Below are 12,027 nucleotides of genomic sequence, written 5' to 3' on the forward strand. Positions count from 1 at the left end.
CCCTCACCCTCTCTTGCCCTTTCTCTCTTTCCAGCACATTCCACATCCGGATCTGAGAACACTGCTGAGGCTGCAGGCCCGGAAGCCCACCCATCCAGCCATGCTGCCGACGCGGGTGCGGCCTCCAGGCTCTCCAGGAAGGGAGCTATGGCCTCGGGTTCACGTTTCCTGTGGCCCTTTCAGCAAAAACCTTAACCAGGGAAGGGGTGTGAGGAGTAGGACCCTCCTCAGGGCTCCCCATGGTCCAGCCCCAGGACCCACAGCTCTTCCACAGGCCTGCCCCACCTCGCCCATGCCCTGGTCCTCTCCCCATCTGGAAATGTCCCCAGAAGGGACGGCAGAAACCCTAGCAGGAGGTGGTGGGGTCTGGCCCGTCCAGGTGCCAGGCAGACGCCGCAGTCGCCCAGGGCAGAGCAGGGTCAACAAGCTATGCAATCCTCTCCCACAACTCGAGGCTGGACGGCGCCCCTCACCCCCCACCTGTGTCCCCGTCCCCACCCCCTTCACGATGTGAAGCCGTGTGCGCAGTGGACGCAGGGCTCTGTCCCTGTCTGCATCGCGGTCATGAACGCCACCCGCCCACCCTCCCCAGTGCCGTGGACTCTTCACTGGTGTGTGCTGTCCACAGATCTGTGAACTCCTGGCAGTAAAACACTTCCGTGTCCCCACACATTCCGTGTCTGCAGACATTAGACAATATCCGGCACTGGGACCTGTGCCCGGTCCTTGAACCCACACGGGCGTGTCACCTCTTGGGACTGAGCTTTGCTGCGCTGCAAGCACTGACTTGGATTCCAGGGCGGCGTCTGTGGGAGGAAGACACATCCCTGCCCCGAATCTTCCAGCAAGCCCCACCGAGGACGCCGGCGGGATTGTTTCCATGTCCCTGTGACCACAGGGGCTGAGGTCAGCGCTTACACGGTGTGGGCCGCGCGTCAGGCCAGGGCTGGGCGCTCTGCTCTCAGTCCTCTCAGTCCTGGGAAGGGAGGACTCTTGTTTCGGCGGGAGAAGCCGCATCGCTGGTGCCCACGAGGGGTGGCTGTGACCGGAGCCAACTCTGCTGGGGCCAGGCGGGGAGGAGGCGCCTGTGGTGCTCTCTGGGGTGGTCAGTTCTGTGTTCTGCCTCCTGAGCCTGGGGCGCTGGGCAGGGGCAGCAGGCCGACCGCTCAGCCTTGCGGGGCGGGGTCGTGTGGGCGAAGACAGGGCAGTCCTGAGGGAAGGAGACTGGGAAGAGCCAGCGTGACCCGAGGGGCAGGAGCAGAGGCCTGGGCGAGGCCCCGAGGGCTCTTGGAGGGCAGGGCCACCCCGGGCTGGGGCTGGGGCTGGGTCTTGTGGGCAGGGTCTGAGAGCCTCCCCTAAAGGCCAGGGAAGCCAGAGGCAGAGGGCAGATGAGAGTGGCCTGGTGACGGGGACGGCCACCATGTACCCACTGGCTGGCTCCAGATGTGGCCCAGCAGTCACCCCGGGCCGCCAGCCTGGCCTGAGCCACCTCACTAGGGTGTCCGCTCAGGCCCTGACCAGCTGTGTGGCCCCAGACAAGTTGCTGCTCCTCTCTGGGCCTCAGTTTCCTCTTCTGCAACATAAGGGGGCTGGGCTGGATGCCCCTTAGGATCTGCCCAGCTGGCACAGTGAGCGGGGACGGAGGCTGGGGGCAGAGAAGAACTGAGGGGCCAGTCCCCGGGAGCCCGGCCTGCCCCAGGGTCAGAGGCTGGGCCTGCGCTGCCACTTCCTGGCTTCTTGCTCCAATCCCCGTGGGGCAGGAGCAGAGGATGTAGCTCGTGGTCCACCCTCCTTTCTGCTGATGAGGCCACAAGGAGGGAAGCTGGTTTTGTTCTCAATAGCAATCGCATGATGTCACTCAGCCAGTTAGGAGAATGTCTGTCCTAGCACAAGGCCTTCCGCATGCTCAGAAAGTGTTCAGGGAGGCCCAACTAGTCAGCCTGGGCCTCAGCGTGCTCATCTGGGAAATGGGGTGCTGACCCCTGCCCTCGGCTGGTCCCCACTCCTCTCCGGCCTTGATTTCCTCATCTGCACGGATGGGAGGCACCAGGGAAGCAGGACACAGCCAGGAGAAGCAGGCGGTTGGAAGGCCACCTCCAGGCAGGCGCCGGGGCTGCATCTCAGCCTGGCTCCGTGGCAGGCTGGTTGGCTGAGGGTCCAGGGGTGCCTTCGGGCTTCGCAGTAACCCTGCCATGGCCTGGGTGCCAGGAAACCCACTGGCAGGCTGCTAGACACCGGGCCCTCCTCAGAATTTGTGCTTCCTGTCTGTGAAGAAGAGCCTCCGGAGCTTGTCAGGCTGCAAGGAGGGAGAAGACGCTGGGCCCGGCGTCCCTGCACAGGGCCGCAGGACCCAGGCTCACGGGGCCATCGTGGGGTCGGGAGCCCGAGGCCAGACCGGGATACTGATGGTCGCTCCCACCGGCCTGAAATCCCACCCTCAGCCCCCTACGTCTGGCTGAAGGGTTTGCCCTCTTCCAGCTGAGGAGAGGAAGGGGAGGGAGGAGCGCAGAGGGGTGGACGATGAGGACGAGCCCCCACCCCCTGGAGTGCCCTGGTCTCCCCCACAGCCAGCGAGGGCCCCGGAGTGCAGGGTGTCCCCGGCAGGGTGGGCGTGGGCCACACCGCCAAGGCGGGAGAGGGTGTGGGACAGCAGCAGGAAGAACAGAGGAGCGATGTGTCTTCTGAGGCCTGTCCGCTGCCCGGGTCTGTGGCCTCGGGACAGCCAGGGTCTCGGAGGCTGCCGCACTCGAGGTGCAGGCACAGCCCTGCCCGAGGGAGGCGCAGCGGCCACAGAGGTCTGCGTGTGCCCGAGATGGTCTGTGCCCGCCGGGAGGGGACTCTGGTCTCCTGGACTCCAGGAGCGGGCAGAGTGTGGCTGGGACTGAGGGCTCCGCAGGGCTCCTCCGCCTCCCGCGAGCCCTGGGCCAGCCCCACCCTGATCACCTCCCTCTGCCACCCCTCTTCCCCTCCTCGTCAGAAATCCCCAGAAATGACGCTCTGCGCCAACAGCCATCTCTGGGCTGTGTCCAGAGCGTGGGAGGGTGTTCGGCGTTACCCTCCGGGCAGCCACCCTGGACACACCAGGGCACTAGCACATTTTACAGGTGAGGAAGTGGAGGTCCTGGGTTGAGGTACCAAATAAGAATATAGATGCCCAGTTAAATTTGAATTTCAGATAAACAAGGAATAATGTCAGTATTTGAGACACGCTAAAAAGTGTTGTTCATCTGGAATTCAAAGTTATTTAGATGTCTATATTTCAGCTTGCTAAATCTGGCAACCCTCGTCAGAGAAACTGGGAGAAAACTGCCTTGCCCAAAGCCACAAGGCTAGAGAGCGGCTTAGCCATACCTAGGACTGAGGGCCTCGCTCCCCCTCGGTGGCTCTGAGCCCCCTGCAGTGCTGAGAGGAGGGGAAGCAGCCCAGGCCTGCTGCAGCGAATGCCCCCGGAGGGGTGGGAAGCCCCGTCTTCCCCCCCCCAAATCCAGCGGCCGCCTCTGCCGCCACCACCTCCTCCGGGCGCGTGTTAGGGCTGGAAGTTTCTGGGCACTTCTAGGCAGTGGTGGGGACCTGCCTGCCCATTCCTGAGAGCCACCAGCCCCTCCCACCACTAGGTGCCCCTAGGGGCCGGCGGCTGCCCACCACAGCCCTGCTCACCTTTTGTGTCCGTGTAGGGTCCTTGCTCTTGGCCACCGGGATCTGCTCATAAGTGTTCCCAGGCTCTGGGAGCCCTGCGGTCCCCGAGATCCTCTCGTAGCCACAGTCGGTGGGCTCCGACAGTTCGCTATATGTGGGACTGGACCCAGGATGTGGGGGCCTGGTTGGGGCCCCCCAGCAGACTGGGATCTGCTCATAGGTGCTGCCTCCTTGGTCTGGCGTGCTGCCGGCCTCTGGGAGGCGGCCTGCTGTCCTGACCAGTTCATAGGCCTCTGCAAAGCTGCTCTGGGGGCAGGGCTGAGCCCCTTGGCTCTGCTTCAGAAACCCCTGCCTCCAGGCAACAGTCGGGGGTCCCAGGGCATCAGAACTGGGGGGCTCAAGGAACCCCCGGGAACTGGGAGACCCAGGAGGGCCCCGGTCTGGGCTCACTCCAGAGAGGACAGGCCCTGGGCCATCAGGCCTATTCTGGTCTCCATCTGAGAGTCGCCTCTGGGCCTCCCTGCCTGGGGAGCAGGCCCGGCCGCCAGCTGGAACGGGCCCGTGCGTGCCGGACACCTCTGTGCCCAGGTCTGGCCGCGCCTGCTTCGTCTTCCTCAGCTCTGCGTAGACGATGTCACCGGAGCCTTGGAGAGACATGTCCAAGAGGGAGGCCTTCCTCTCTGGGAGGGGGGGCACTGCCATGGGGGCCTGGGAGATGGACAAAGAGAACCCTTAAAGAGCACACCGTTGCTAAGATGCCCGCAGGTAAACAGCTCTCTCGGCCGAGCTGAGGTCCCCTTGCTTGGCCACAGTTTACCTACTGTATGTGCACGGGTTGGATGCAGGACATTCGGGGTCCCCACGAACAGTCACGCTCTAGGACTCTGAGTACGAGCTTTACCTTGGCATTCAAGGCCTTGGCCCACCAGCCTACCTCCCACCCAAGCTCACCTGCCCTACTGAGCCCGCCCACTCACTGCCCCATCCCTCGTCAGAATGGCCACCCCAAGCCCAACACTTGTGTATTCATGCAGCAGATACTTAGCGAGCGCTAACTGTGCCAGTGGTGAGCGAGACCCTCGCTCAGAGTCTACCGTCTGATCTGGGAGGGGCACCGTACTGCTCTGCCACATCTGTGACACGGTTTGACGTGCTCCGGGATCGACTGTCAATACTGTGCCACAGAATGACGTAGCATCAGGCCTACGAAGGACACAACAGGTGATGGACGAGAGGACGACAGTGGGAAGGGGGTTTTCCTGTGGTCTAGGCAGGCCTTCCTGAGGAGATGACATTAAGAAGACAGAACACAGGGCCGGGCGCGGTGGCTCACGCCTGTAATCCTAGCACTCTGGGAGGCCGAGGCGGGCGGATTGCTCGAGGTCAGGAGTTCAAAACCAGCCTGAGCAAGACCCCGTCTCTACTAAAAATAGAAAGAAATTAATTGGACAATTAAAAATATATATACAAAAAAAATTAGCCGGGCATGGTGGCACATGCCTGTAGTCCCAGCTACTTGGGAGGCTGAGACAGGAGGATCGCCTGAGCCCAGGAGTTTGAGGTTGCTGTGAGCTAGGCTGACGCCATGGCACTCACTCTACCCTAGGCAACAAAGTGAGACTCTGTCTCAAAAAAAAAAAAAAAAAAAGAAGACAGAACACAATGAGAGTGTGGGCCACGCAGTCCAGGCAGAGGGTACAGCCAGAGCAAAGGCCCTGTGGTGGGAATGAGCTTGCCGTGTTCAAAGAAGACCTAGAAGGCCAATGAGGCCAGAGAAGAGTGAGGGAGGGGGAGAGGTAGCAGGGCAACTGGTGAGACTCTCGTGGACCCTGGTGAAGATTTTAGATTTTATTCTAAATATGAGGAGAAGCCCTTGGTATGCTGTGATCCAATACAGGTAAGAAAAATCTCTCAAGTCCTTCCCACAGGGTGCTGTGGGAAGAATAAAGTATTGACTCACGGGCACCCCACTCTACAGTTTACCAAGGGATTTTCAGGCATTTCATATTGATTTTCTTATTCAATGCTCACAGAACCTCAGGAAGGGTAAATTGAGGCTCAGAGAGATCACATGACTCTCCCAAAGCCACATGGCTAGAAAATGGCCAAGCTAAGGCTTGTGCCATACCACCTGACCGCAGGGCGACCCCAGGCTGGGCCCGCATCTCTCCGGGCCGGGCTCACGCTCTGCGGCCTGCAGGGAGCCGCCAGCACAGCCCCAGCCAGGTTCGCTCCCCAGCAGTCCAGCAGCCCTGGCTCCGAGCGGCCCAGGTCCTCCTCACCTCCACACGGTGCTCCTCAGAGTTCCAGGGGTTCACGTCCAGGCCCCTCCGTGTGTGGACAAAGGAGACCTGGGGCTTTGCAGAGCAGTGGGGGCCAGCGGCCCTGTCCGAGACCCCTGCAGGGGGCGCCGTGGCGGGCGGGTTTTCCAGGCCCAGCCTGGTCTGGTGGAGGCCCAGCGTGATGGCGTCATAGAGATTGTCGTCCTCTGGCTGCGGGCAGCAGGACACAGCAGGCGTGTGGTCATACGCCCCCAGATGGCCTCCAGCCGCCTGCCAGAGAATGTCTCCTGCCCAAGACGTTCCCGCCAGGTCCCTGCCCTTGGGTGAGAGCTGCCACGGTTTCCCCTGTCCAACAGGGACTGGGACCCCACAGAGTGCCCCAGGGTGACTAAACAGGGACGGCAGGAAAAGGTGTGTGCGCAGGGGACGGACACCCAAGCCCGGGGCACCCTGCCCACCCCCTCAAGGGGGGGCGAGGCGCCTACCCGGGGGCAGGCGGCAGCCAGCGTCTCCCCGAAGGGCTCCAGCCGCGTCTCCTGGTAGTGGCACACGAGCTCGGCCAGAGAGCCGTGGGCACAGGTGTCCCCCGAGAGGAAGTAGCGCCGGTTTGGGAGCTGGTTGATGACGAAGTGCCGGCAGCGGTCACGTCCCCTGCAACACAAGCACGCGTGGTCTGGGGCTGCTGGCCACCGGCAGCCCCGCCTTGGTCCGGGTCCAAGCTCTGTGCCTAGGTGTAGAAAAGGGGTCTCGGCACTAGATCCCGGGCAGACTCGCCCGACCCAGGGCCACCCCGTCCCACCTGGAGCCGTGATGTGTTCCTCGGGAAGCTTGGGGAGAGGTTTTCAGACCAGGGGCCCTGGGGTTGCAGAAGGTGTCTAACCCTGCTCTGTGGGGTCAGGGAGGGCCGGGCCAGGACTAGGGTGAGGCGAGTGAGGCAGTCCTCTTGGGCGTGAAATTTAAAGGGGCACCAAAAGACATCAAGATGACTAATGTGATATTTCAGAAAATCAAGATGAATCCAGAAAAAAACATGATGAACAAAATATCAACATTTAAAATAAAAACGGGATTCAAACAGCCTAACCCCAACCCCCACCTGCTGAAAGGACGGAGTTCCAGCTCCCACCCCCACTTCAGCCTGTAAGGTCCCACCCTCTTCATTTTCCCTTTTTCTATAAGAATAACTTACACGCAGTGAAGTGCACACACCATACGTGTGCAACCTGATGAATTCCCACGTATGAGCCCTTCCATGTAACCACCACTCGGATCAAGATGTGAAGCCTTTCCAGCCCCCAGAAAACCCCTGTGCCCCGTCCTGCCCATACCCTGCAAAGGAGCCCACCGTCCTCGTCCCTGTCACCGCAGATCAGCTCTGCTCATTGGGGAGCTTCATGTCAATGAAATTACATACCATTTCTCCTCTGTGTCCAGCTTCTTTGACTCAACATTGCATCTCTGAGACCAAGTCATGTCCACATATAATTAGTTTCACTTTTTCTCATTTATCCTTCTCTTAAGGGTGTCCTTTTTTTTTTTTTTTTTTTTTTTGTAAGACAGGGTCACACTCTATAATCTGGGCTAGAGTACAGTGGCGTCAACACAGCTCACTGTAACCTCAGGCTCCTGGGCTCAAGTGATCCTCCTGCCTCAGCCTCCCAAATGGCTGTGACTACAGGTGTGTGCCACCACATCTGGCTAACTTCTATTTTTTGTAGATACGGGGTATTGTTCTTGCTTGGGCTATTCTTTTTTTTTTTTCCACATTCTATCATCCAAAGTATTGCTTGGGCTATTCTTAAACTCCTGGCCTCAAGCGATCCTCCTGCCTCAGGCCTCCCAAAGTGCTAGGATTACAGGCATGTTAATGTTATCTTTGGATAACAAAAATTTTTCATTTTAAGGAAATCAAATTTATCAATCTTTTCTTTCATGATTGGTTCTTTTTGTGTTCTGTTTAAGCAACCTTCACCTATCCCATTTTCAAAGATACTTTCATTCACCTACAAAAATGTTTTTCTGTTTTCTTCTAGAAATTTTTGTTTTCGCTTTTCTCTCTTGGATCTATGATCCCTCTAGAATTAATTCATTTTTGTGTATGGTGTGAAGTAGTGGTCATTTTTTCCCAACTGGAGATCTGATTACTCCCACACCAATTATTGAAAAACAGTCCTCTTCCCCGCAGAACTGCAGTACTGCCTCTGTTGTACATCAGACACCAAACCTGTGGGACTGTTTTTGGGCTCTATTCTGTTCCACCTGTCTTTCTTTTTTTTTTTTTTTTTTTTGAGACAGAGTCTCGCTTTCTTGCCTAGGCTAGAGTGAGTACCGTGGCGTCAGCCTAGCTCACAGCAACCTCAAACTCCTGGGCTCAAGTGATCCTCCTGCCTCAGCCTCCCGAGTAGCTGGGACTACAGGCACAAGCCACCATGCCCGGCTGATTTTATATATATATATATATATTAGTTGGCCAATTAATTTCTTTCTATTTTTATGGTAGAGACGGGGTCTCGCTCAGGTTGGTTTTGAACTCCTGACCTTGAGCAATCCGCCCGCCTCGGCCTCCCAGAGTGCTAGGATTACAGGCGTGAGCCACCGCGCCCGGCCTGTTCCACCTGTCTTTCTGCATGTCTTTCAGCAGCCCCATTTTGGTCTCTTTTATAAGGTGGCATTCTGCTTATAAGATCTCATCTTGGGGCCGGGCGCGGTGGCTCACGCCTGTAATCCTAGCTCTCTGGGAGGCCGAGGCGGGCGGATTGCTCGAGGTCAGGAGTTCAAAACCAGCCTGAGCAAGAGCAAGACCCCCGTCTCTACTATAAATAGAAAGAAATTAATTGGCCAACTGATATATATATGTAAAAAATTAGCTGGGCATGGTGGCACATGCCTGTAGTCCCAGCTACTCGGGAGGCTGAGGCAGTAGGATCACTTGGGCCCAGGAGTTTGAGGTTGCTGTGAGCTAGGCTGACGCCACGGCACTCACTCTAGCCTGGACAACAAAGTGAGACTCTGTCTCAAAAAAAAAAAAAAAATCTCATCTTGGAAAAAAACAAAACAACAAAAACAAAAAATATCCCCAAAACCCTGAAGCTGAAAAGATATTTGAAAACTGCTGAGTTAGTATATTGCGAAGTTCCTGGCACATGGCCTGTAGATCAAAAATATTTTATCAATGACCAACATTTATTTGGTCTTTGTGTGCCAAGCACTTTAAAATATATCGGCTGATACATTCCTATGAACATAGTTTGAATTCCTTTCAACAATCTATGAAATAAGTACTATAATATTCCCATTTTTCAGATGAGAAAATGAAGGAACAGAAGGAAAGTAACTTGCTCAAGGTCAAGATTTGAAATGGGACAGTCTGAGAAGGAGATGGTTTGGGATCAGAACCTAAAGCCTTTGAAGCTTCGTCTGGAGCCCCGGGCTCCCTCCCCACTTAGGGGAGCCATCTCCCTTCCTCTGCCTTCCCCACCCCACCTGCTCTCCCGATGGCACCTGACATCGTCTCTGCCTTGGTCTTGGTCACAGGTCTCCTCCCCTCTATCCCCCGCCCTGCCCTAGTCCAGACCTCCTCATCTCACTCCAGCCTCACCTCCAGCCTCTGACCTCCAGCCTCTCTCCCTAGGCTTCCTGAAGGGTCTTGCAAAATGTCAGCCTGCCCAGATCACCCTTCGTGGTCCTTGGACGGCCATCCATCCAAGGCCATCCCGGACCTGCCCCGCCCTCCCCTGCAGGCACCCTCCATGGCAACCACGCATCTGCTTCACCCAGCGACTGGCAGCTACCCCAACCCCCTGCCCTCCACGCCCCTGTACTTCCATGTGCAGTCTGTCTACCAGAAGTGCCCTCCTAACCTCCAACACGCCCTCCTTTCTGCCTAGGAAATTATATTCTTCCTTCTATCCTGGCTCGAAGTTCACCTCTGTGCAGTCTTCCCCAGCCTCCAACTGGGAGGATGCCCCCCCACCCCAACCCCACTCACCCCTGTGAAGCCATGGCTGCGTCTCTGGCGTAGGGCCAGTGCCACTCGGGACGTGTCTGCTGCACGTGGCAGACGCATGTGGGACAGCGGGAGCTGGGCAGGGAGAGCCTGGGGTGGGCTGGCGGGAGCTCTGCTAACCTGAACGGCCGGTTCTGGGAGCCTGAGCCCACCTGCCCCCTCGCAGAGGGCTCCCCTCTTACCTGTAGGACAAGATGTAGCCAACAGCCCGGTCACTGAGGCGGATGAGGAAGGAACCAAGAGCTTTGTCCCTGAGCAGCTGCTCCGTCTGCCTGGGCACAGGACACACTGTCAGCTGGGGCCTGAGCCCTGACCGCAGCAGGAGCAGGCTGACTTAGGCCTGCCCCAGAGTCTCTGCAGGCCATGCCCGGGGGCCCAGGCCTCCGACCCTCTACAGGAGACTCTCAGCCCTTCGGTGGAGTCTGTGGCCTTTCAGGGCTGGTCTGTGGTCTGTCCGGGCCCAGGCCTCCGACCCTGTACAGGAGACTCTCAGCCCTTCGGTGGAGTCTGTGACCTTTTGGGGCTGGTCTGTGGTCTGTCTGGGCCCAAACGAACAAGTTTCAGTCTGGGGCTGAGTTGGGGTCCTAAGGCCACAAGCACCCCACCCCCCACAGCAGGCTCACGAGCGGGCACGCCAGCCACTGCCCTCGGCCACTACTCTCCATCTGGACGGCTGTGTAGCCAGTCCACAGCTGGAGAGTTTTTGGTGGGGCCCTCCCTCAGAACCCCGGTGGACACTTGTGCAGGGTCTACACCAACAAGGGCTTTTGCAGGGAGGAGCCGCTGCTGTGTCTGAAGCCTGGTCAAGCAGCAGCTCACAGGGACTCACGCCACCGCAGGTCCCTTTCAACCCAGGCAGCTGAGGGTATCTACACGGTGCCAAGTATTTTGGAGGCATGTGGGAAATTCCAGCTGTCTTCTGGTTTGGCAGTACACAGGCCAGATACACATTCCCTCACCTACTTACTTGCCAAATACTTACTGAGCGCTTGCTGTATGCAAGACCAGTCACATAATTCGCAGGGCCTGGTGCTAAACACAAGCGTGGGCCCCTTGTTCAGAAATTATCAAGAATCCCAAGGCAGTGATTGCAGAGCACGACGCCAAGCCTGAGGCCCTTCTGGACGCAGGCCTGTGCAGCCCACACGCCAGTGCTCGCAGAGCTGGCCCTGGCTCTCAGCAGGTGCTGTGCAGGGCGTGACCGCTGGCTGCATTTGTCATTCCTTCACCTAGCGCTTTGGCAGCGTGGAGATCCAGCCAGATCAGAAACCCAATCCCGTATCTTGGCCTTTACTCCCAGGATAACCGTCCAGGTTCGCCTGAGACAGCCTTTCGTTATTAACAGTGCTGCAGTTTGCATGGTGACTGATAGAGTCCCCAGGTCACTTGCAAGTCAGGGCCTAGCCCTCTTTCCGTCGTCTGGCAGGCTGGCAGCCCCGTCCCCCGTGGCTGGTATCAGAGTGGGGCCGTCGCCCTCCCCACCCTGCCCAGCCTTTAGGAGCCGCCACCAGAGGACTCGGCACTCCTCAGCCTGTTTCCCGCCCACCGCCGCCCGGGCCCTGCCCAGCCAGGGAAAGGACAGTGATCACTCAGATTTACAGTCCCCGGGCCATTTCCTCAGCCCCAAGGGGCCACGGGCCACGCAGGGCTCGTGGATGGGCAGCCTTACTTGCGGGTGATGAATCCATGGAACCAGGCGGGCAGCGCGCCATCCTGCAGGATGAAGGGGGCCTGAGTCTCCATGAACCACGCCAGGGCCAGCTCCTGCAGCTCCGCCAGGCCGCGGCTGTCCCCCACCCTCGCGGGCCCCCTCCCCGGGCCGGGCAGCCTGAGGCTGCCCTCCATCCCGCCAGCACTGGGCGGGGAGCAGCGGCCTCTATATGTGTGTGCTCGGCTCATTTGCCTGAGCCCAGGCCCCACCCCGCTGCCCGGCACACAGCCTCGCTGTCACCTCCGGGCTGGGCTGCTCCCTCTCTGCCACTTTGGGCCGGGCACCTTGGCTGGCGGGAGACGGGGGGAGGGTCGCCACAGTGGCCTGAGAGGGCAGGGGAGGGCCCTGGCTTCCCACCAGCAGTGGAGCTGCCTCGCTGGGTTTGGCCTCTT

General features: G+C 58.7%; 2 protein-coding genes across 4 annotated transcripts in view; one reads left to right on the forward strand and one right to left on the reverse strand.

Annotated features, from left to right (window-relative positions):
- The window catches only part of CIB2 (calcium and integrin binding family member 2), a 23,028-nt gene extending 17,952 nt beyond the window's left edge, over window positions 1-5,076 (forward strand). For all 3 annotated transcript variants that reach the window (XM_012738384.3, XM_012738386.3, XM_012738385.3), the window contains one exon: window positions 35-5,076. In XM_012738384.3, the coding sequence (XP_012593838.2) occupies window positions 35-56 (22 nt within the window). In that variant the 3' untranslated portion in view covers window positions 57-5,076. The remainder of the gene's footprint in view (window positions 1-34) is intronic.
- SH2D7 (SH2 domain containing 7) lies at window positions 3,553-11,769 on the reverse strand. The gene is made up of 5 exons (XM_076004681.1): window positions 11,594-11,769; window positions 10,107-10,196; window positions 6,404-6,569; window positions 5,919-6,128; window positions 3,553-4,344 (listed from the first exon to the last, which is right to left on the reverse strand). The coding sequence occupies exons 1-5, from the start codon at window positions 11,767-11,769 to the stop codon at window positions 3,553-3,555; spliced, it is 1,434 nt and encodes a 477-aa protein (XP_075860796.1).
- Between the last annotated feature and the right edge of the window lie 258 nt (window positions 11,770-12,027).

This window comes from Microcebus murinus, chromosome 7 (genome assembly GCF_040939455.1).
Source record: "Microcebus murinus isolate Inina chromosome 7, M.murinus_Inina_mat1.0, whole genome shotgun sequence".
NCBI lineage: Eukaryota > Metazoa > Chordata > Mammalia > Primates > Cheirogaleidae > Microcebus > Microcebus murinus.